The sequence below is a fragment of the Oncorhynchus tshawytscha genome, linkage group LG02 (genome assembly GCF_018296145.1).
Source record: "Oncorhynchus tshawytscha isolate Ot180627B linkage group LG02, Otsh_v2.0, whole genome shotgun sequence".
NCBI classification, from domain to species: Eukaryota; Metazoa; Chordata; class Actinopteri; order Salmoniformes; family Salmonidae; genus Oncorhynchus; species Oncorhynchus tshawytscha.
This window is the reverse complement of record NC_056430.1, coordinates 19850430-19873598: the sequence shown is the minus strand read 5'-3', so window position 1 is coordinate 19873598 and position 23169 is coordinate 19850430. Positions and strand designations below refer to the sequence as shown.

General features: G+C 42.0%; 1 protein-coding gene across 3 annotated transcripts in view; it reads left to right on the top strand.

Moving 5' to 3' along the window:
- The window catches only part of LOC112220078 (caM kinase-like vesicle-associated protein), a 96459-nt gene extending 76852 nt beyond the window's left edge, over positions 1-19607 (top strand). Inside the window, exons 2-11 of one of the 3 annotated variants that reach the window (XM_024381694.2) lie at positions 3181-3283; positions 3557-3688; positions 7280-7354; positions 7975-8113; positions 10576-10696; positions 11425-11500; positions 13390-13526; positions 13706-13784; positions 16535-16622; positions 16850-19607. In XM_024381694.2, coding sequence (XP_024237462.1) covers positions 3189-3283; positions 3557-3688; positions 7280-7354; positions 7975-8113; positions 10576-10696; positions 11425-11500; positions 13390-13526; positions 13706-13784; positions 16535-16622; positions 16850-17260 — 1353 coding nt within the window. In that variant the 5' untranslated portion in view covers positions 3181-3188 and the 3' untranslated portion in view covers positions 17261-19607. Of the gene's footprint in view, positions 1-3160; positions 3284-3556; positions 3689-7279; positions 7355-7974; positions 8114-10575; positions 10697-11424; positions 11501-13389; positions 13527-13705; positions 13785-16534; positions 16623-16849 lie in introns of all 3 variants that reach the window. The other 2 variants (XM_024381688.2, XM_024381677.2) reach the window with 2 other exon arrangements.
- The last annotated feature ends 3562 nt before the right edge of the window (positions 19608-23169 follow it).

Genomic DNA, 23169 nt, shown 5'->3' with positions numbered 1-23169 from the left:
GTACTGACCTCGCCTTCTGGATGATAGCGGGGTGAACTCATAAAACAACGCTTCGCGTTCTTACCCATTCACCCTCTGAATGGCACACATACACAATCCAGGTTTCAATTGTCTCAAGGCTTACAAATCCTTCATTAACCTGTTCTACACTGATTGAAGTGGATTGAACAAGTGACATCAGTAATGGATCAAAGCTTTCATCTGGATTCACCTAGTCAGTCTATGTCATGGAAAGAGCAGGTGTTCATAGTGTTTTGTGCACTCAGTGTATATAAAGGGTGTGGTTCCTGGCCTTGTATACTATTCAGGCTACCTGTAATTATCTAATCCTAAGGTACTATACCTTTTGCTGACATTTTAAAAACATTCTAAGAGAATAGATGTGTTATGAATTTGATCAAGACATCTTTCAGATTTGAATGTCTTTTTCAGACTTTGTAACATCCATAACGGATGTTTTTCCCCTCTAAAGTTATAATGGAAAAGACAATCTTTTCAAAATGATCATTTTTCTGTTCAGCTAAGCCTTTCCTTTGAAATGACAATGCGTATTTTGACTTAAGACTTACAAACTCAAACTTTTGCTAATATGTTCAGTCTCCCCAAAAAGCTGGTCCAGTTCATGTAACATCATAACACTTCTTATTTGCTAAATTTCTCCAACAAGTCTGATTTTTTGGGGGATACATTCCCCCTAATGAGTACTGTAGACACACACATCAAAAGTTTAATTTATATTTTGTTTGTCCATTCTGTGAGACATTAAAGTTGTGATTTTACATGCAAATGTAAAGTCCGTAATGTTGCAATCGCCCTAATCTATAATCACTTCCACTTTTAGGATACATGTTTGTTTGCTTAGATCTGTTACTTTAGTGGACATTCATTTTACCCTGGCAGCATCCGATAGAACTCATCAGGGCTTTAAAAAAAGAGAACCATAACAAGGCTTTTATCTCTGTCTGTCTGTCTGTCTGTCTGTCTGTCTGTCTGTCTGTCTGTCTGTCTGTCTGTCTGTCTGTCTGTCTGTCTGTCTGTCTGTCTGTCTGTCTGTCTGTCTGTCTGTCTGTCTGTCTGTCTGTCTGTCTGTCTGTCTGTCTGTCTGTCTGTCTGTCTGTCTGTCTTATAGCCACTTGGGGAAAGACAATTTTATTTTTATTGTCTTGTATGTGCATTAGTAAAAATCAATTTTTTCCTGATGCGTTTGTTAATGGCGAGGCTTGCCAGACCAGCTCTGCTTTAATTGGAATGATGCTCTAGCAGGAGTCTATTTCTTTCCCAAGCTGCATTGTCTATTGGAGGGAGGGATCAGGGAAAGGTGAATGCTTTGTCTCGCCTGCACTACACGACACGAACTCTCTCCTCGCCTGTGCTACACAACACACTGTCCTCGCCTGCACTACACGACACGAACTCTCTCCTCGCCTGTGCTACACAACACACTGTCCTCGCCTGCACTACACGACACGAACTCTCTCCTCGCCTGTGCTACACAACACACTGTCCTCGCCTGCACTACACGACACGAACTCTCTCCTCGCCTGTGCTACACAACACACTGTCCTCGCCTGCACTACACGACACGAACTCTCTCCTCGCCTGTGCTACACAACACACTGTCCTCGCCTGCACTACACGACACGAACTCTCTCCTCGCCTGTGCTACACAACACACTGTCCTCGCCTGCACTACACGACACGAACTCTCTCCTCGCCTGTGCTACACAACACACTGTCCTCGCCTGCACTACACGACACAAACTCTCTCCTCGCCTGTGCTACACAACACACTGTCCTCGCCTGCACTACACGACACAAACTCTCTCCTCGCCTGTGCTACACAACACACTGTCCTCGCCTGCACTACACGACACATGGCTACTTTGAAGAATCTCAAATATAAAATCTATTTTGATTTGTTTAACACTTTTTTGGTTAATTCATGATTCCATGTGTTATTTCATAGTTTTATTTATTTATTTATTTATTTTTATTTTACCTTTATTTAACCAGGTAGGCAAGTTGAGAACAAGTTCTCATTTACAATTGCGACCTGGCCAAGATAAAGCAAAGCAGTTCGACAGATACAACGACACAGAGTTACACATGGAGTAAAACAAACATACAGTCAATAATACAGTATAAACAAGTCTATATACAATGTGAGCAAATGAGGTGAGAAGGGAGGTAAAGGCAAAAAAGGCCATGGTGGCAAAGTAAATACAATATAGCAAGTAAAACACTGGAATGGTAGTTTTGCAATGGAAGAATGTGCAAAGTAGAAATAAAAATAATGGGGTGCAAAGGAGCAAAATAAATAAATAAATAAAAATTAAATACAGTTGGGAAAGATGTAGAAAATAGTAAAAAATTAAGAATAACCCTTTAATGAGTAGGTATATTAACTCATTTACTTATCCAGATAGATTCTCTCTCCAAAATCAAACATTTGTCAATACACTCCTTTCTTTTCGTGACTTCCAAAACAGACTTCCAAAACAACTCTATGGCCCTGTCTTTATTAAGATACAATAGCCCCCCAAAATAACAAAATAACATGCAAATTAAGCTGTCCATAAACTCCTCTACAGTACATTTCGATAGGTTGTTCTCCAGTTTCACTCAGTGCTCTTAGAGAAGTAGAAGCAGCACTGCGATTAGGTCCATAAATGTCATGCAGAACCATAAAGCACTTTCATTTTTCTGTGTCCTCTGGTGTTCTGCTCATAATCGGTCGCTCCTCTTCCCTGATTGGAAATACTTCACTTGTTGCCGTGGCAGGCTGGCAGCCTCGCTGATGAAGCACAATGCATTAGAGTTTCTATTCTCCTGCTCAGCCTCCGTTAGCATTTGGACCCCCCTGTCAGTCAGTTGCATGTTGCTTTTAAAGTTGAGTCGCCTAGCAGCTCCTTGCATCACGCTCTGCAGCTCATCAAAATGTGGTTTTGTTAATAGAAGATGATCAAAGGCTTGTTACAGGAGCCAAGTGAAATAATCGTCTCAACAGTCGTACCATACTGTCTGCTGGCGTTGGCTGTTTATCAGTCTCTCTTTCTCGCCACTGGTGCCATGTTTCATGTTTTAGGGATGCTGTTTGATGTGGTGTGTAATAATGTACAATCATGGTACATAGTGTGTGACATTCATTACATGATTCCAGGTCTCTCTCTCTCAGGGTAGGAGCTGCCATGCCATTTGGCTGTTTAACGCTCGGGGAAAAGAAGGATTACAACAATCCCTTAGAGGTGACTGATAAATATGACCTGGGACAGATTGTTAAATCGTAAGTATGCTGCTAGTGGTCCACCAGACTGAACAAACAGGAAATACAGGAACCCCACCATCAACCCTTTAGTATGGGTTTTTCCTTTGTATGATATGGCACCAGATTATTTGAAAATGTACTAAGTAAAAAATCAATCAAAAATCAAAGGACAAATGTGTTATTCAAGTCCACCTACAATGTATAGGAAGGCGGTTCCCATAGCCATAATGATAAAATCATCGTTTACTTTGGATCTTTATAAATGTGTGATTTTGTGCATTTCCTTTTCAGGGAGGAGTTCTGTGAGATCTTCAGGGCCAAGGACAAAAACACACTGAAAATGTTTACTTGTAAAAAGTTCTTGAAAAAGGATGGGAGGAAAGTTCGGAAGGCTGCAAAAAATGAGATCCTCATTTTAAAGATGTGAGTTGCTTTTATCAACTTTAACCTCTGCCATCTATCATTTTGTGTCTGCATTCACAAAACTATTCTCTGTAAACGAATTTAGTTTCGTAACAGATGGTGTACTATTTCTGTAGGCTATGTGAATGTGTAATCTCTATGAGGAATACGTTGTTTCGTTTCTATACACTTTATCTTCTGAAAGACAGAATGCGCACAGTGGACATCCATTAGAGGGAAGAACAGAGAAATGTCTGTAGCATTTTTATGAAAAAGGAAAGCAAACTTCATCCCACTGAATGATCACACTGGGTAGCATTATTTTCTCCAACGGTGTTTATCTCCAACTATTTTTCTCCCATTAGGCTCGTTATTCATCATTCTGTGGCAGCCTCTCTTTCATCACATCCCTATCCAGTAAAACCAACATTAGCATAACCTGAGCCTTATCAAACAATTTGTTACAGGCAGCAGGGAACTCAAAGAAAACAGATGAAAAAGCCAATGTACATAATGGAAGATGAAAGTGTCATTTCTTGAAGGGTTATCTAATACCGTGGAGTCTTTTCTCCCAATACACAAAAGCATGACCTTCATCGGGCTTGCAATTTCAATTGTTTTCTTCAAATTCTCGACCAGGAGAATTAGATTTATTTTCTTGTGGTTGGTAACCATTACTTTCAGTGACTGGGAAATATACCAGTCTGTCGGGTGGAGATTATAACAGAACATGGCCAAGATGTTCAAATCATAAATGACCCTGATGCACCGTTGCATGTCAGGTAGTCCTGGAGCTCAGGTCCTAGGGCTCAGGTCCTGGAGCCAGGAGGGCTCAGAGAGAAAGAAAGAGAGAAGGAGAGAATTAGAGAACGCACACTTAGATTCACACAGGACACCGAATAGGACAGGAGAAGTACTCCAGATATAACAAACTGACCCCAGCCCCCCGACACACATAAACTACTGCAGCATAAATACTGGAGGCTGAGACAGGAGGGGTCAGGAGACACTGTGGCCCCATCCGAGGTCACCCCGGACAGGGCCAAACAGGAAGGATATAACCCCACCCACTTTGCCAAAGCACAGCCCCCACACCACTAGAGGGATATCTTCAACCACCAACTTACCATCCTGAGACAAGGCTGAGTATAGCCCACAAAGATCTCCGCCACGGCACAACCCAAGGGGGGCGCCAACCCAGACAGGATGACCACAACAGTGAATCAACCCACTCAGGTGACGCACCCCCTCCAGGGACGGCATGAGAGAGCCCCAGTAAGCCAGTGACCCAGCCCCTGTAATAGGGTTAGAGGCAGAGAATCCCAGTGGAAAGAGGGGAACCGGCCAGGCAGAGACAGCAAGGGCGGTTCGTTGCTCCAGAGCCTTTCCGTTCACCTTCCCACTCCTGGGCCAGACTACACTCAATCATATGACCCACTGAAGAGATGAGTCTTCAGTAAAGACTTAAAGGTTGAGACCGAGTTTGCGTCTCTGACATGGGTAGGCAGACCGTTCCATAAAAATGGAGCTCTATAGGAGAAAGCCCTGCCTCCAGCTGTTTGCTTAGAAATTCTAGGGACAATTAGGAGGCCTGCGTCTTGTGACCGTAGCGTACGTGTAGGTATGTACGGCAGGACCAAATCAGAGAGATAGGTAGGAGCAAGCCCATGTAATGCTTTGTAGGTTAGCAGTAAAACCTTGAAATCAGCCCAGAGTGTGTTACACTCTGCATTGTTCATCGCCTCACTGACAAAACTCACCTTGAGGTTTCTTAGCTTGTGCAGTCGTTATCATGGTCATAGTCGAGCACTCTATACTGTTCTGCCACATAGTCGTCCTTGCACATACAGTACAAGTCAAAGGTTTGGACACACCTACTCATTATGAGTATTTTTACATTGTAGAATAATAGTTAAGACATAAAAACTATGAAATAACACATATGGAATCATGAATTAACTAAAAAAGTGTGAAACAAATCAGAGATTCTTCAAAGTAGCCACCCTTTGCCTTGTTGACAGCTTTGCAAACTCTTGGCATTCTCTCAACTAGCTTCATGAGGTTGTCACCTGAAATGCATTTCAATTAACAGGTGTGCCTTGTTCAAAATGTATTTGTGTAATTTCTTTCCTTCTTAATGCGTTTGATCAGTTGTGTTGTGACAAGGTAGGGGTGGTATGCAGAAGAATGCCCGATTTGGTACAAGACCAAGTCCATATTATGTCAAGAACAGCTCAAATAGGCAAAGATATATGACAGTCCATCATTACTTTAAGACATGAAGGTCAGTCAAGCTGTAAAATTTCAAGAACTTTTAAAGTTTCTTCAAGTGCAGTCGCAAAAACCATCAAGCGCTTTGATGAAACTGGCTCTCATGAGGACCACCAGAGGAAAGGAAAATCAGAGTTACCTCTGCTGCAGAAGATAAGTTCATTAGAGTTACCAGCCTCAGAAATCGGCAATTAACTGCACCTCAGATTACAATTTACGTAGATCAAGTAACAGATACATCTCAAAATCAACTGTTCAGAGGAGACTGCGTGAATCAGGACATGGTCAAATTGCTGCAACGAAACCACTACTAAAGGGCACCAATAATAAGAAGAGACTTGCTTGGGCCAAAAACACAAGTAATGGACATTAGAACAGTAGAAATCTGTCCTTTGGTCTGATGACTCCAAATTTGAGATTTTTGGTTCCAACCGCCATGTCTTTGTGAGACGCATTTATTTAGAATTCAACTCACACTTAACCAGTATTGCTACCACAGCGCTCTGCAGCGATACGTCATCCCTTCCGGTTTGCACTTAGTGGGATTATAATTCGTTTTTTTTAACAGGACGATGACCCAAAACACACCTCCAGGCTGTGTAAGGGCTATTTGACCAAGAAGGAGAGTGATCAGATGACCTGGCCTCCACAATCACCCGACCTCAACCCAATTGAGATGTTTTGGGATGAGTTGCACCGCAGAGTAAAGGAAAAGCAGCAACAAGTGCTTAGCATATGTGGGAACTCCTTCTAGATTATTGGGAAAGCATTCCAGGTGAAGCTGGTTGAGAGAATGTCAAGAGTGTGCAATGCTGTCATCAAGGCAAAGGGTGGCTACATTGAGGAATCAAAAATTTGGAGTATATATTTATGTTTTTAATACTTTTTTGATTACTACATGATTCCATATGTGTTATTTCATAGCTTTGATGTCTTCACTATTATTCTACGATCTATAAAATAGTCAAATAAAGAAAAACCCTTGAATGAGTAGGTTTGTCTAAACTTTTGACTTGTACTGTAATGCCCTCATAAACAGACATTCAACTCATACATAAAGCACAGTACATTATTTATGGGTATACATTTTTCCTCCATTAAGAAGATGTTTAAGCATGCAGATCTCACAGTCCTTTTTTAATTAAATTGATTGTATACTGATGCATTTTTTCCTGCACATGGTTGCCATTCCTCTCGGCATGGCTGACTGTTGGAGCGTGTTATTCATGGGTGTTAATGTACTGATATACTGTACTGTATGTGTTTCAATGACGGCATCACCATCTCTCTCCACCCCTCTTTTTGACTCTCCTCTCTCCCCCTGTTGCCTGCTCTATCCAGGGTGAAGCACCCCAATATTCTCCAGCTGGTGGAGGTCTATGAGACCAGAAAAGAGTATTTCCTCTTCCTTGAACTGTGAGTTGAGTCGTCTGATTGGTTGAGATTGCGCTCCTGTCTTTGCAGCAGCAGACGTCTATGTGTTGATTATGCACTCATGGGGAATGAACTGTAGTAGCCGGAGGCCATGTAGATATGAGCACAGCTCTGAACTTCCCTTCTGCAGCCTTCATTTGGTATTCAGATATTATTCATTTCTGGTTGCTCCATATTCTCATCAGTCTGTGTTCTTGGGGATTTATTGCATTACCATAGATACATTAAATATATGATACTCATCTCCTCCAGGATTGCATTGATTTGTGGGTCTGTAATTCTGCTCATAAGGTAAACTATCAGAGATCAGAGGAGAATCCAGTGTTGAAATGAATGAAATCATCACATTCAGCAAGTTTGGTGGATTCCATGATTTTGTTGACTCTTAAAGTCTTCGCCCTTGGCGAGGCTGTAATTTATATGGTAATTGCATAGTAATGCAATTTTTCAACCATATTTTCACACGTTCAAAGTGTGTCTGTGTCAGTTGTATTTTTTAAAAGTATCTGTGAATGCTTTTGATCCAGAGACATTGTCAGGCTCAAAGCATCTAGGTCAGTAGGTCAGCACCATACTTCATCCCGCTCATGTTCTTCCCACAGTGCTACAGGCAGAGAGGTATTTGATTGGATCCTGGACCAGGGCTACTATTCCGAGCGCGACACCAGTAATGTGGTCCGTCAGGTGTTGGAGGCCGTCGCCTACCTTCACTCCCTGAATATTGTCCACAGGAACCTCAAGGTACTGAGCCCTGGGGCCACTGATGGTCAAGGGGAGGACCCCAATATAATGTAAATGCCTGAATGTTGTCCTTCTTTTAAATGCCACAGGTTCTTTAAAAGTAAATGACGTGTTGAATTACTGTAGGTTGGAGTATATACAGTATATATATACTGTATATATACATATTGTTGTTTTGGCTCTGTACTCCAGCACAAATATCACACCCCAAGACATGCTAACCTCTCACCATTATTGTAATGGTGAGAGGTTAGCATTCTTTTTTTTTTTTTTGGGGGGTGATATTTGTGCATCTAACTTTCTCACTCATCATTAAACATGATTCATTCAGGATAATTTGTAATCATGGTAGCATCCACATTAATGTAGAAGTGTTTAGAAACATATTATATTCTTATTTACAATACAAGTTACCCCAAAATGACACAATGCATTATTTATCATTAATTTCTACTGTGCACAAAATGATTTGAAACAACCAAAATGAATATGGGATCAAATACTTTACTTTTTAATACTTTAACACACATAAATTAATTTGTCCCAATACTTTTGGTGCTGTAATTTCTAAACGATTCTCCCAATATAGATGAAAATACTCTCAAATTAAAGCTGACAGTCTGCGCTTTAACCTCACAATCATTGTATAATTTCAAATAGAAAGTGCTGGAGTACAGAGCCAAAACAACAAAAACGGAAATGCACTGTCCCAATATTTTTGAGGCTCACTGTATATACTATATACAGTGCCTTCAGAAAGTATGCACACCCCTTGACATTTTCCACATTTTGTTGTGTTACAGCCTGAATTTAACATGGACTAAACTAACTTTTATTTCCCTTTGGCCTACACACAATACCCCATAATGGCAAAGTGGAATTATGTTTTAAGTAAGTTTTACAAACAAATTAAAAATCAAACACTAAAATGAATTGAGTCAATAAGTAATCAACCCCTTTGTTATGGTTATCCTAAGTAAGTTCAGGAGTAAGAATGTGCTTAACAAGTCACATAAAAAGTTGCATGGACTCAATCTATGGCAATAATATTGTTGAACATGATTTTTTAATTACTACCTCATCTCTGTACCCCAAATGTACAATTATTTGTAAGCTCCCTCTGTCGAGCAGAGCATTTCAAACACAGATTCAACCACAAAGACCATGGAGGTTTTTCAATGCCTCACAAAGGGCACCTATTGGTAGATGGGTAAAACAAAAGACATTGAACATCCCTTTGAACATGGTGAAGTTACTACTTACACTTTAGATGGTGTATCAATACACCCAGTCACTACAAAGATACAGGCGTCCTTCCTAACTCAGTTGCCGGAGATGAAGGAAACTGGTCAGGGATTTCACCATGAGGCTAATGGTGACTTTAAAACAGTTACAGAGTTTAATGGCTGTGATAAGAGAAAACTGAGGATGGATCAACAACATGGTAGTTACTCCACAATACTTACCTTATTGAAACAGTGAGAAGAAGGAAGCCTGTACAGAATAAAAACATTCCAAAATATGCATCTTGTTTGCAACAGGGCACTAAAGTAATACTGCACAAACTGTTGCAAAGCAATTAACTTTTGTCCTGAATAAAAATTGTTATGTTTGAGGAAAATCCATTACAACATATTACTGTGTACCACTATCTTCAAGCATAGTGGTGGCTGCATCATGTAATGGGTATGCCTGTAATCGTTAAGGACTGGGGAGTTTTTTGCGATAAAAAATAAACGGAATGGAGCTCTGCACATGCAAAATCCAAGAGGAAAACTTGGTTCAGTCTGCTTTTCAACAGACACTGGGAGATGAATTCAGATTTCAGCAAGACAATAATCTAAATAAGAAGGCCAAATCTACACTGGAGATGCTTAACAAGAAGACTGGGAATGTTCCTGAGTGGCTGACCTACAGTTTTGACTTAAATGTGCTTGAAAATCTATGGCAAGACTTAACAATGGTTGTCTAGCAATAACCAATTTTACAGAGCTGGAAGAATTCTGAAAAGATTAATGGGCAAATATTGTACAATCCAGGTGTGCAAAGCTCTTAGAGAAATACCCAGAAAGACTAACAGCTGTAATCACTGCCAAAGGGGATTATAACATTCTTGTCTCAGGGTTGCAAATACTTATGTAAACATTTCTATAAACATGTTTTCACTTTTTCATTATGGGGTATTGTGTGTAGATGGGTGAGACATTTTTTTAAATACATTTTGAAAGGCACATTTATTATGCAAAACTATTCTTGATAAGATTGATTCAGTGGTCTTGCTTTGTTTGAACAAAAAAAAATTGGACTGTCATTTTTAGGCACTTGTGTGACATTGAAGTGTTTGACTGCTTCAATATCTACCTTAAACAGTGATGAAGTCTGCTCTAAGTCTATACGTTTGAATGAGATTACTTTAGTAAAACTTTGGCAAACTTTAGCTGTCGTCCTGTTCCTCTTCTCAGCTGGAGAACTTGGTGTACTTTAACCGCCTGAAGCACTCCAAAATAGTAATCAGTGACTTCCACCTGGCCAAACTGGAGACAGGGCTCATCAAAGACCCTTGTGGAACCCCAGAGTACCTGGGTAAGGACTGGGGAAGGGATTAGTACTTGGGTAAGGACTGGGGAAGGATTGAGAGAGGGATTAGTACTTGGGGAAGGACTGGGGAAGGATTGGGAGAGGGATTAGTACTTGGGGAAGGACTGGGGAAGGAGCTGGGGAGAGATTAGTACCTGGGTAAGGACTGGGGAGGGATTAGTACCTGGTTAAGGACTGGGGGAGGAGAGGAGGAGGGATTAGTACCTGGTTAAGGACTGAGGAAGGAGCGGGGAAGGGATTAGTACCTGGCTAAGGACTGAGGAAGGAGAGGGGAAGGGATTAGTACCTGGGTAAGGACTGAGGAAGGAGAGGGGAAGGGATTAGTGCCTGGGTAAGTACTGAGGAAGGAGAGGGGAAGGGATTAGTACCTGGGTAAGGACTGGGGGAGGGATTAGTACCTGGGTAAGGACTGGGGGAGGGATTAGTACCTGGGTAAGGACTGGGGAAGGGATTAGTACCTGGGTAAGGACTGGGGGAGGAGAGGGGAAGGGATTGGCACCTGGGTAAGGACTGGGGAAGGAGTGGGAAAGGGATTAGTACCTGGGTAAGGACTGGGGGAGGAGAGGGGGAGGGATTAGTACCTGGGTCAGGACTGGGGAAGGAGCAGGGTATCTTTGAGATTTGGTTTTGGGGAGTAGTTTATGGGAGTGCAGAAAAGCATTTGTGAGAGAAACATCAATAAATAACCCTTAACTGTGTTTGTGTCCCTGCAGCACCAGAGGTGGTTGGGAGACAGAGATACGGCATGCCAGTGGACTGCTGGGCCCTGGGTGTCATCATGTACATCCTGTGAGTGGTTTAATTATCGGCATACAGTGGGGTAAAAAAGTATTTAGTCAGCCACCAATTGTGCAAGTTCTCCCACTTAAAAATATGAGAGAGGCCTGTAATTTTCATCATAGGTACACTTCAACTATGATAGACAAAATGGAAAAAAAATCCAGAAAATCACATTGTAGGATTTTGAATGAATTTATTTGCAAATTATGGTGGAAAATAAGTATTTGGTCAATAACAAAAGTTTATCTCAATACTTTGTTATATACCCTTTGTTGGCAATGACAGAGGTCAAATGTTTTCTGTAAGTCTTCACAAGGTTTTCACACACTGTTGCTGGTATTTTGACCCATTCCTCCATGCAGATCTCCTCCAGAGCAGTGATGTTTTGGGGCTGTTGCTGAGCAACACAGACTTTCAACTCCCTCCAAAGATTTTCTATGGGGTTGAGATCTGGAGACTGGCTAGGCCACTTCAGGACCTTGAAATGCTTCTTACGAAGCCACTCCTTTGTTGCCCGGGCGGTGTGTTTGGGATCATTGTCATGCTGAAAGACCCAGCCACGTTTCATATTCAATGCCCTTGCTGATGGAACGAGGTTTTCACTCAAAATCTCACGATACATGGCCCCATTCATTCTTTCCTTTACACGGATCAGTCGTCCTGGCCCTTTGCAGAAAAACAGCCCCAAAGCATGATGTTCCCACCCCATGCTTCACAGTAGGTATGGTGTTCTTTGGATGCAACTCAGCATTCTTTGTCCTCCAAACACGACGAGTTGAGTTTTTACCAAAAGTTATATTTTGGTTTCATCTGACCATATTACATTCTCCCAATCTTCTTCTGGATCATCCAAATGCTCTCTAGCAAACTTCAGACTGGCCTGGACATGTACTGGCTTAAGCAGGGGGACACGTCTGGCACTGCAGGATTTGAGTCCCTGGCGGCGTAGTGTGTTACTGATGGTAGGCTTTGTTACTTTGGTCCCAGCTCTCTGCAGGTCATTCACTAGGTCCCCCCGTGTGGTTCTGGGATTTTTGCTCACCGTTCTTGTGATCATTTTGACCCCACGGGGTGAGATCTTGCATGGAGCCCCAGATCGAAGGAGATTATAAGTGGTCTTGTATTTCTTTCCATTTCCTAATAATTGCTCCCACAGTTGATTTCTTCAAACCAAGCTGCTTACCTATTGCAGATTCAGTCTTCCCAGACTGGTTCAGGTCTATAATTTTGCTTCTGGTGTCCTTTGACAGCTCTTTGGTCTTGGCTATAGTGGAGTTTGGATTGTGACTGTTTGGGGTTGTGGACAGGTGTCTTTATACTGATAACAAGTTCAAACAGGTGCCATTAATACAGGTAACGAGTGGAGGACAGAGGAGCCTCTTAAAGAAGAAGTTACAGGTCTGTGAGAGCCAGAAATCTTGCATGTTTGTAGGTGACCAAATACTTATTTTCCACCATAATTTGCAAATAAATTCATAAAAAATCCTACAATGTGATTTTCTGGATTTCTTTCCTCATTTTGTCTGTCATAGTTGAAGTGTACCTATGATGAAAATTACAGGCCTCTCTCATCATTTTAAGTGGGAGAACATGCACAATTGGTGGCTGACTAAATACTTTTTTTGCCCCACTGTAGGGTCCCGTATACTGTACTACTGCAAGAGGGGTTGGCTGTGAGTCTGCTCAGAGGACTGGGGATTAGAGATAATACAGAAGGGCAACAGGAATACTTTACTGAAAGAGCCTATCAATGTAATCCACATGCTATGCTCAAAACTAGTCATGGAATATTATTTGTAGGGTATTACTATTACCCATTGCATCCTTTACATGACATTTATGCACATGGTATGACAATACAAGCTCATAACGAGCTTCTTTTGTCTTGTGGCCCTCAGGCTTTCAGGCAACCCTCCTTTCTATGATGAAACTGATGATGACGACTATGAAAACCACGACAAGAACCTGTTCAGGAAGATCTTGGCTGGGGACTATGAGTTTGACTCTCCATACTGGGATGACATCTCAGAGTCAGGTACATTTAAGATGAAGTGACAGGAGACTGGGTGAATGACAGTTTACTTGGTAAACAGCAATTCAAAAGGGAGGATATCATCTGTTTACTTTTTCATGTAAAAAATTATCATTTTGTTCTCTGATTCCATCAGGAATAGTAACTGCTGTTTGTTGAGATTATGCTTTATTTTGTTTCAGCAAAAGGCCTAGTAACCCGTATGATGGAGGTAGACCAGGATCAGAGACTGACTGCTCAGGAGGCCATCAACCATGAGTGGTATGGAAAATACACATTATTAACACAGTAGCCTACTATTAGAGATATAACAGAAGACCAGGCCTCCTGTGTATCTCTCCAGCCCAGTGATGATCCATGGCACGAAGCCTCCAGTGATGATCCACGGCACGAAGCCTCCAGTGATGATCCATGGCAGAAGCCTCCAGTGATGATCCATGGCACGAAGCCTCCAGTGATGATCCATGGCAAGAAGCCTCCAGTGATGATCCATGGCAGAAGCCTCCAGTGATGATCCATGGCACGAAGCCTCCAGTGATGATCCATGGCAAGAAGCCTCCAGTGATGATCCATGGCATGAAGCCTCCAGTGAGGAGTCATGGCAGAAGCCTCCAGTGATGATCCATGGCACGAAGCCTCCAGTGATGATCCATGGTAAGAAGCCTCCAGTGATGATCCATGGCACGAAGCCTCCAGTGATGATCCACGGCACGAAGCCTCCAGTGATGATCCATGGCAGAAGCCTCCAGTGATGATCCATGGCACGAAGCCTCCAGTGATGATCCATGGCAAGAAGCCTCCAGTGATGATCCATGGCAGAAGCCTCCAGTGATGATCCATGGCATGAAGCCTCCAGTGAGGAGTCATGGCACGAAGCCTCCAACGACGGCCTCCAGACCGGAGCCTCCAGCGATGGCCTCCAGTCCGGAGCCTCCGGCGACGTCCTCCAGTCCGGAGCCTCCAGCAACGGTCTCCAGTCCAGAGCCTCCAGAGACGGTTTCCGGTCCGGAGCCTCCAGAGACGGTTTCCGGTCCGGAGCCTCCAGCGAGGGTGCCCAGTCGGGCGCCCGCAGCGAGGTGCCCAGTCCGGGGCCCGCAACGAGGGTGCCCAGTCCGGGGCACGCAGCGAGGGTCTCCAGTCCGGGGCCAGCAGCGAGGGTCCCCAGTCCGGGGCCAGCAGCGAGGGTCCCCAGTCCGGTGCCCGCAACGAGGGTCCCCAGTTCGGGGCCCGCAGAGATGGTCCCCAGTCCGGGGCCCGCATTTCTCTATTTGGTTAGGTCAGGGTGTGATGTAGTGGACTGGTGGGCATTCTATGTTTTGTTTTCTATGTTTCTTTATTTCTATGTTTTGGCCGGGTATGGTTCTCAATCAGGGACAGCTGTCTATCGTTGTCTCTGATTGGGAATCATACATAGGTAGCCCTTTTTCCCTCCTTTCAGTGTGTGTAGTTTACTTTTGTTAGTGGCACCATAGCCCTGTAAGCTTCATGGTTGTTTCTTCGTTTGTTGTTTTGTTGGCGACATTTTAAATAAAAGGAAAATGTACGCTCAGCACGCTGCACTTTGGTCCACTTCTTTCCACGGCCGTGACAGTACTATGGATGGAGATATACTGATGACCACAGGACTATGGAGATATACTGGATGACCACAGTACTATGGAGATATACTGGATGACCACAGTTCTATGGAGATATAACAGATGACCACAGTACTATGGAGATATACTGGATGACCACAGTTCTATGGAGATATACTGGATGGCCACAGTATTACGGAGATATACTGGATGGCCACAGTACTATGGAGATATACTGGATGACCACAGTACTATGGAGATATACTGGATGGCCACAGTATTACGGAGATATACTGGATGGCCACAGTACTACGGAGATATACCGGAGGACCACAGTACTATGGAGATATACTGAATGACCACAGTGAATAACAACCAGATGAATTTTGAGTAGGATGTGTTCATGAGAAGGGTACAGTGTGTTCTTAAATGACCAGGAGTCAAATTTGACAATGTCATTATGTTGGATGGAGCCATGATGATTCATAGTTGTTATAGATGCTGTTTCATTAGTAATACTCATCTACATCTGCTGAGCTGTCACTAGCTTGGTTTCCCTCAGATTTGCATGCGAATATTCAATAATCCGCATCATTTTTTTTCTCCCACCAGAGATGTGTTTCCATCAAATTGACTTGTTGCAAATAAAAGGCTATGCATGAGGACATAATGCGCATAACAATTATTTTTGCAGTTAAATTCCTATGTACGGAATAAAAAAGACAAGTTGCATGGATTTCCATCACATTTTCAACTCTAATAATGGTTCTGTCACAATCAAAGTTGTTATAAAGCTAATGTGCCCACTCTGGTTACTGGTCTTGGCACAATTGCTCTAGCCAACAGCTCGCAGATACAGTGTGGGTATCAAATCAAATCAAAGTTTATTTGTCACGTGCGCCCAATACAACAGGTGTAGACCTTACAGTGAAATGCTTACTTACAGGCTCTAACCAACGGTGCAATTTTTAAGTAGAAAATGTTCTATGCAACTTACAAGATGAGATTTTAATGGATAATAGTGAGATTACGGCAGCCAAGCATCGATCATGATGTCACTAGAATAAGACCCTTATGGGAAAGGAGCATCAAACTCATCACGGTGTACGTTCACCACCCTGTGAAGTTCGTCATAATTTATTTAATCTGCATGCTTTCCTGAGTGGTAGTGGGAGGACCACACAACATTTCATCCCGTGACTCCAAGTTTACTTCGGTATAATGGGTTTTACTGCCATTTTGCACGTAATTAATTTTATCAACACATAAAGATCCCACCTTGTCTAGCGTATTTTGTTTTGTCGACATTTGGAAATAAATTTGCTGTTTCCATCAGGCTTGTCGTGATATTTTTTATCCGACGTACTATACCCACATAAAAAGGTTGGGTGGAAACCTATAGTGAAGTTACCTTTTCCCTCTTTATCTTCTCAGGATTTCTGGAAATGCAGCCTCAAATAAGAATATTAAGGATAATGTCTGTGCACAGATAGAGAAGAACTTTGCCAAAGCTAAGTGGAAGGTAAGCCTCTTTATCTGTTCTATTTTGTCATCACTGAAGGAGAGATTGAAGGAAACTATCTATCACACATTTTTTATAGAAGTTTTATGGGCCTTGAGAATTTGAAATGGGATACGTGATTGATGAAAGTACAAGGCTTTTGAATTAGAAACATATTCTGTAAAATATATAAAATATATAGTAACTAGGCCTCTTGAGTTGAGTGTGTCTGTGACTGCCTCCCACAGAAGGCAGTGCGGGTCACTACCATGATGAAGCGACTGAGAGCGCCAGATAAAGGTGTTGACTCGGGGACTCCCGGCCCAGCAGTAGCAACCAGCCCTGCAGCAGGAGAACCAGCCCCAGCTCCAGCAGACCCCCAGGCTCCCAGTGACCCCTCTGCAGCCCCCGCTGCTGCAGCTCCTGAGGGGGAGCCTGCTGCTGTCACAGAGCCCCCTGCTGAAATGGAGGCCGTGGCATGTGATGTCACTCCCCAGGCTGCAGCAGAAGTCACAGCTCCACCTGAGGAGGAGGCCAGCTCAGCGGAGGCCCCAGTGGAGGCCCCCGCCCCAGAGGAGGTTGATCTTTTGTCGCGGTGTAACGGAGAGGCCCCATCTCCCCTCCAACCGGCTGCTGAAGCTGGGGATGAGCAGGGTTAGACAGCCACCGCCCTCCTATGCCACCTTCACTCCCAGAGATCCTCCTTCCTGCACACTGTACATTAGCTGCTAGCATGGTGACACTGACTCTGCTTATCTCTCACTTGCAGCGTTAGTACCATCTCACAGAGCCTGTATGCTATCTTTCCTGAGTGTTGAATTTATCTGGCTACATTTTTATATGTATTCTGTCTTTTTAAAACAGCCCTCTGGCCTTACAGGGGCCTTTTATGTCTAATGCAGCCCAGATTATGCCATATTATGTTGTTTTTTGGGGGGGAAAGGAGGTTTACGTTATAGCTAACAGCTGCATATTTTCCTCTGAACTTTTGCCTTTTGTAATGAAAGTGTAATGTAAGTATGCCAAACCTGCTTTTATTTCCTCTTAATGAAACATGTTTGGGAACTTTTCCCCCCGTCCTACTCTCATATTATTCCACTCCATTATCATGGCAGTCAATAAGGTAATGAACAGCTTGGCTTTGCTCTTGTAGTGTTGATTTGGCATAATGATCTGTAAAACTCCTCCTTCACACCGCCCTCTAAACAATAATAGATGTTTATTTTTTTATTTTTTTTGGGGGGGGGGTGACCATTGCTCTCTTTGTTATTTTTTGTATACACTGATCAGTAGTTATGTTTGTGCTGCAGTAAGTAGGTTTACTGGGGGATGCAGCAGGCCCAGTGTTAGTGAAAGTCAGTATCCACACCATTACCACCCATCTGCTTAGGAAAGAACAACATGGCTGTCAGTGTAAAGATTCTGTATATAGAAACCTTTGTAGAAGTAACAAAAACAGCATGTATTCTTAACTTTTGCTGTTAATTTCACATTTGTAAGCACTTGGTTAAAAAAAATACGTACTAATCCTGCTACTGACCTTTAAACTGGAAACATTAAGGTATTTTGTAGCTCTTTATGAATTTCACAATTGGCCTCTGTCCTAACATATCCATCCTATGTGACTAGATGAACTTTTTCTATTTCTTTAAAATGTGTTTTACATTCTGTTTCTGATTCACCACTTCACCTGACTTATTCATTCTTATACTTCCTTAATATGTGGATGTATTTATAAAGAAATATAATTTATAATTTAGTCTACAAGGAAAACTAATACATACATTTTTCTGTGTAAAAGCACCACTGTAAAAGGCATTTCTGCCCCCCACCAGCTTTGTGACATGTTTTTTGTTGCTTAAAGGAAACAGAAGAATTAAGAGCAATTGTGTTAAAACATCTTTAATATTTACAAACATATGTATTTATTTATCTATTTATTCATAGGTTTTCTTATTCTCAAGATATTCATAACAATAATATGAAACAGAATAGTTGTCGGTTTATAGCCTGGCTCCCTTCAGTATGGTCGATAATAAGGTATGCAAGAGTTCTCTGTAATCGTCATACATTTTGCAATATTCAACTTGCTGCCGAAGCTGTGATTATTCTCTTGGTGTCCTACATAGAGTACAGTTCTCCATAGAGTGCATGTACAGTACATACCTGTAAGTTGAAAGCCTGTAGTCCGTAAGAACCGTCGATACCCTATCCAGATGGCCAGTCAATAACACATGGCCAGTGTCAAACAAGGCCGAGCCTAGATCATATTAGTCTTGCTTGACTTGGTCCCCTCTTTCTGTACTGTATTTACAGTGCCATCCTCCATACAGCCTTCATCCTTCCTTGTCACAGCTAGACAGTGGTTTTATTAACAGTACACAGTAGCTATAATATACACAGTATATTCATGTGTTTTATGAGTCCCTCTGCAGGTTACTTTTTAAGGGACTAAGTTTTATGGAATATGTATTTAAGAAAATTTGGAGCAATTATTTTCAATAGAATGCAGGAGGTCAAATTAAATTTGCTCCTTTTCTGAAGGATCAGAGATAAGTTATTGCTCCCCAGTCTATTGTTTATTCACATCTCTATCTACGAAAAGGTATTGATTGATTGATATGCATATTCAGAAACATTATTGAGATATAGCATTACACAATGTCTTTATTTTGTCAAAACATTAGATTTCCCACGAAAAGCTTAACAGGAATATCTGAAATAAGTTGTGTGAATATACCATTTTGTGTCATTCATCCTCTTAAGACCACAAATAAATACTGTTACACAATCTAAAGCAATGCTTTGTTTCAGTGCCACTGTATGTAGTATTCCACATCTGTTCATTTCTCCATGCACTTTCTGATGTACCTGTTGTTTTTGATGTAATGTTCATCAGGACCAGTGGTCACCTGTAGGTTCTGACTGTTTCTCATGTGTAAGCTCTGTACTGTACTCGTTGACTGAGTTCATGACTTTGATGGTAATAAAAGTTTACCCATGGAATATCTGTGGCTATCTCACGTGTGCCCCTCAGCCATTTACTTTTCTACGATGTGCTATACATGGCCAGAACATGTCTTATCTAGAACGGCAAGCAACTATCCAATCCAGGGCAAAGATTCAGGGCTCAATTTAATCCGTATCGAGGAAGATCAGTGATATAGCGCAACTGAAATGTAAAGGTAATTTCTGATCGACCCAACATATACTTTGTTTACCGTGAATGCGGTCTCCGCCAATGCGCGAACATTACTATAGTGCTATAGTCCCTGAGTGTTGTAAATGAAAGCTGACTCATAAAAGCAGCTTGTACATGAAATTACATGATCAAGCTTCATTTGGAAAGATGGACAGATTCACCAGTGACTCATAAGCAGGCACCTCATATTATGCCCTCTCTGTCATATTTGATATGTGTTTTGTTTAGCCAGTAGGCACTGTAGACTAGAGAGCCTACTGGCCAGGATACTTGGAATTGATTCAGTGGTTTACTGTTTGCTATGGATGCTTCTGTTTCCTGTGACACTGAAGTGACATCATCCATCATCATCAGAGGGACTGAATGCACAAAGATTATGACAATGATACATATGTGCAGTTTGTCTCATTGATTTCCTGGCAGGTGAAAAGTAAACGCAGACACAATACAAAGACTCTGCTCATTCATCGTTGTCCTCAGCCCTGGACAGTGTCTTAAAATGATGCACTGTTTCATTGCTGGAACCAATGAGGTGTCAGTCAAGTGTAACTTGGTTTAAGTGACATTGCTGATAATAATGGACATTTTCTGTTCTGTTATTATACATTGAAATAGATTAATTGCAATATTAAGGTTGATCATGATTTATGGTAACACTTCATACCATTCTTATATTTGACATGGCCACTTGGGTGTCCTGCCATCTACTGGGTGAAATACTACAATGCAGTTTGTAGGTGGAGAAACAAATTATTCTTCCAAAGCGAAGTATGTATGTGTTTTGGGAGGGATAGGAGAACAACAGAAAAAGATCATTGTATAACTAACTGCCTTTACCATTGACTTGTGTGACGGTCAAATGAATTAATTGAATAACTAATGTGTATGACATATTATACTCAATTGCTTGTGGAAACTAAAAATCATACTACAGTAATTTTTATTTAACTAAGCAAGTCAGTTAAGAACAAACTCTTATTTTCAATGACAGCCTAGGAACAGTGGGTTAACTGCCTGTTCAGGGGCAGAACGACAGATTCGTACCTTTGTACCTTGTCAGTTAGGGGGTTTGAACTTGCAACCTTCCGGTTACTAGTCCAACGCTCTAACCACTAGGCTACCCATGGTATATGCTATAACTGTCCAGCATGGAGCAGCATTGCTTTCCTTCTATTTTCTCTTCTTTACCTATAGGCTAGTGGCAAGTCCTCCACATTTTTAAAGATACACTTACCAGAGGTAGAACAAAACGCAACCATGTTCTCTCACATTTCTGTCTCCCATTTATGAAATGGATGGTTGTGTAAAAATATTTTACTCCAAAAGTGGTTAAATTAATAGATATTGTGACACACACCCTAAATTCAAAAAGTGCAGAATAATATCTGCTTAAGGGGGGATGGGCCACATAACCTTATGTAACCCAATATTGCAAGCTCTGAAATTGCTCACATTTGGAATACAAGTAGTCCGTTTTCTGCCCTGCATACACAATTAAACAGGATTAGCATATTTTAATGCATCTTGGAAATATAGACCTGTAAACAAAGATACAAAAGGCTCTAATATCAACTATTCATGTAAGCTTTAGGTTTTGGTAGCTGACTAATACACAACTTGCTCTCATTCAGTGCTGTATGGTCCTGGCTGATATAAATACATACAGTTACACTTTTATTTTGATGTTGTGGCTATTGTAATCGGCTCTAAGTAAAACAAGTGGGCTCAGACATCAAAATAAACATTTTGGGTCTGAGGTTCCTTAAAATGATTTTGTATCTTTAGCCCCTAGTCTTGCAATTTAGTCATCGAGGCACCACAGATTATCTTTGGGGCCACCCTGGATTTTGCCTTGAATCTAATATGGCGTCCAAAATCCAATGCGGCTGCTATAATACCATTTGACGGCGTTAAATTCAATGGTGGCAGGTAGCCTAGCGGTGAAGAGTGTTGGGCCAGTAACTGAAAGGTTGCTGGTTTGATACGCCAAGCAGAGTAGGTGAAAAATCTGTTGATGTACAGTACATTTGAGCAAGGCACTTCATTCTAATTGCTCCTGTAAATCGCTCTGGATAAGAGCGTCGGCTAAATGTGTAAATATGAATTTTGTAGATGAGGCCTCTTCAGAATTGTGTACAATACTCATGCACATAAAGACTGTTCTTGTGTAAATCAATACAGCTGAATCCAACTAGCTTGTCAATGTGTTTGTGTTTTTCAAGACACACACATATTTTTTTAGGCAGGCAGATAAATTATGATTTATTTATTTTGAGGTTTCACAGATAACTGGTCATTCTGGGCAAGCTGCAGCAACAAGGGCTGTATCCTTCCTATATGACTGGCATGGTAATCAGGGCTGTGTGGTAATCCGTTTCCATTTCTACAACAGTTTGGTGCAGGCAGATGCAGCTTGCATGCCAATGAGACCCATTGACTAACTTAATCGTTATCTCATCCTGACTGATACTGAGGATAGTCCAGTAGTGGATTATGGTCTGGGACAGGCCCACCAGGAGATGAGGAGAGTGACAGAACCTGTGAGGGTGACCTCAGTTTACTTAGAGTGTAGGTCATAGACTATGACTGTGAAGCGTTGGTTATGACTCTACACACATATACAGTACATTTGAAGATTATCCCTGGGCTTCAATGGAATGTAAAGGGGTTGCAGAGGTGGTGTAACTGATCAAGCATGGTGCACAAAGACCACTATTTCACAGCCAATACCCAGCCACCATATACGATCACATACAGAATCTTTGTTTAAGTTTGACCATCCTAAGGTGCCTCTTGTTTTCCCATTCCAATGCATGAGTCACCACAGCATTAGAGCTCATTCTTCACATGCTATCCAGTTCAGGTGTCACATGTGCTGGTCAGCCATGGGTGGTAGCAAAATAGGTACATATAAGGGCTGTCACACAGGACTAGGTGTGTGTGCAGGAATCAGACGGAGAGAGAGAGTAACGGAGTAAAGTGCTTTACTATTGCACACCAAACTGATAAGCCCAATACAATACAGGGCGCAGGACACTATACCAGACAACCCAAAACCACAGGGTGTCCAGTATAGAAAGTAAAATACACCACGACCTAATATGTACACACGTAACAAAAGACAATCCCGCACAAAACAAGGGCGGGTCAAACTACTACATATAGGGAAGCTAATTAAACCAAAATACACACAGGTGAAACTAATAAGACAAAACCAACAGACAAACGAAAAAGGGATCGGTAGCGGCTAGTAGGACGGTGATGACGACCGCCGAGCACCGCCCGAACAGGCAGGGGAGCCAACTTCGGCACCCCATAGTGCCGGAAGACATGGGTAAACAAGGCCTCCGCAGTCTGCAGGGCAGT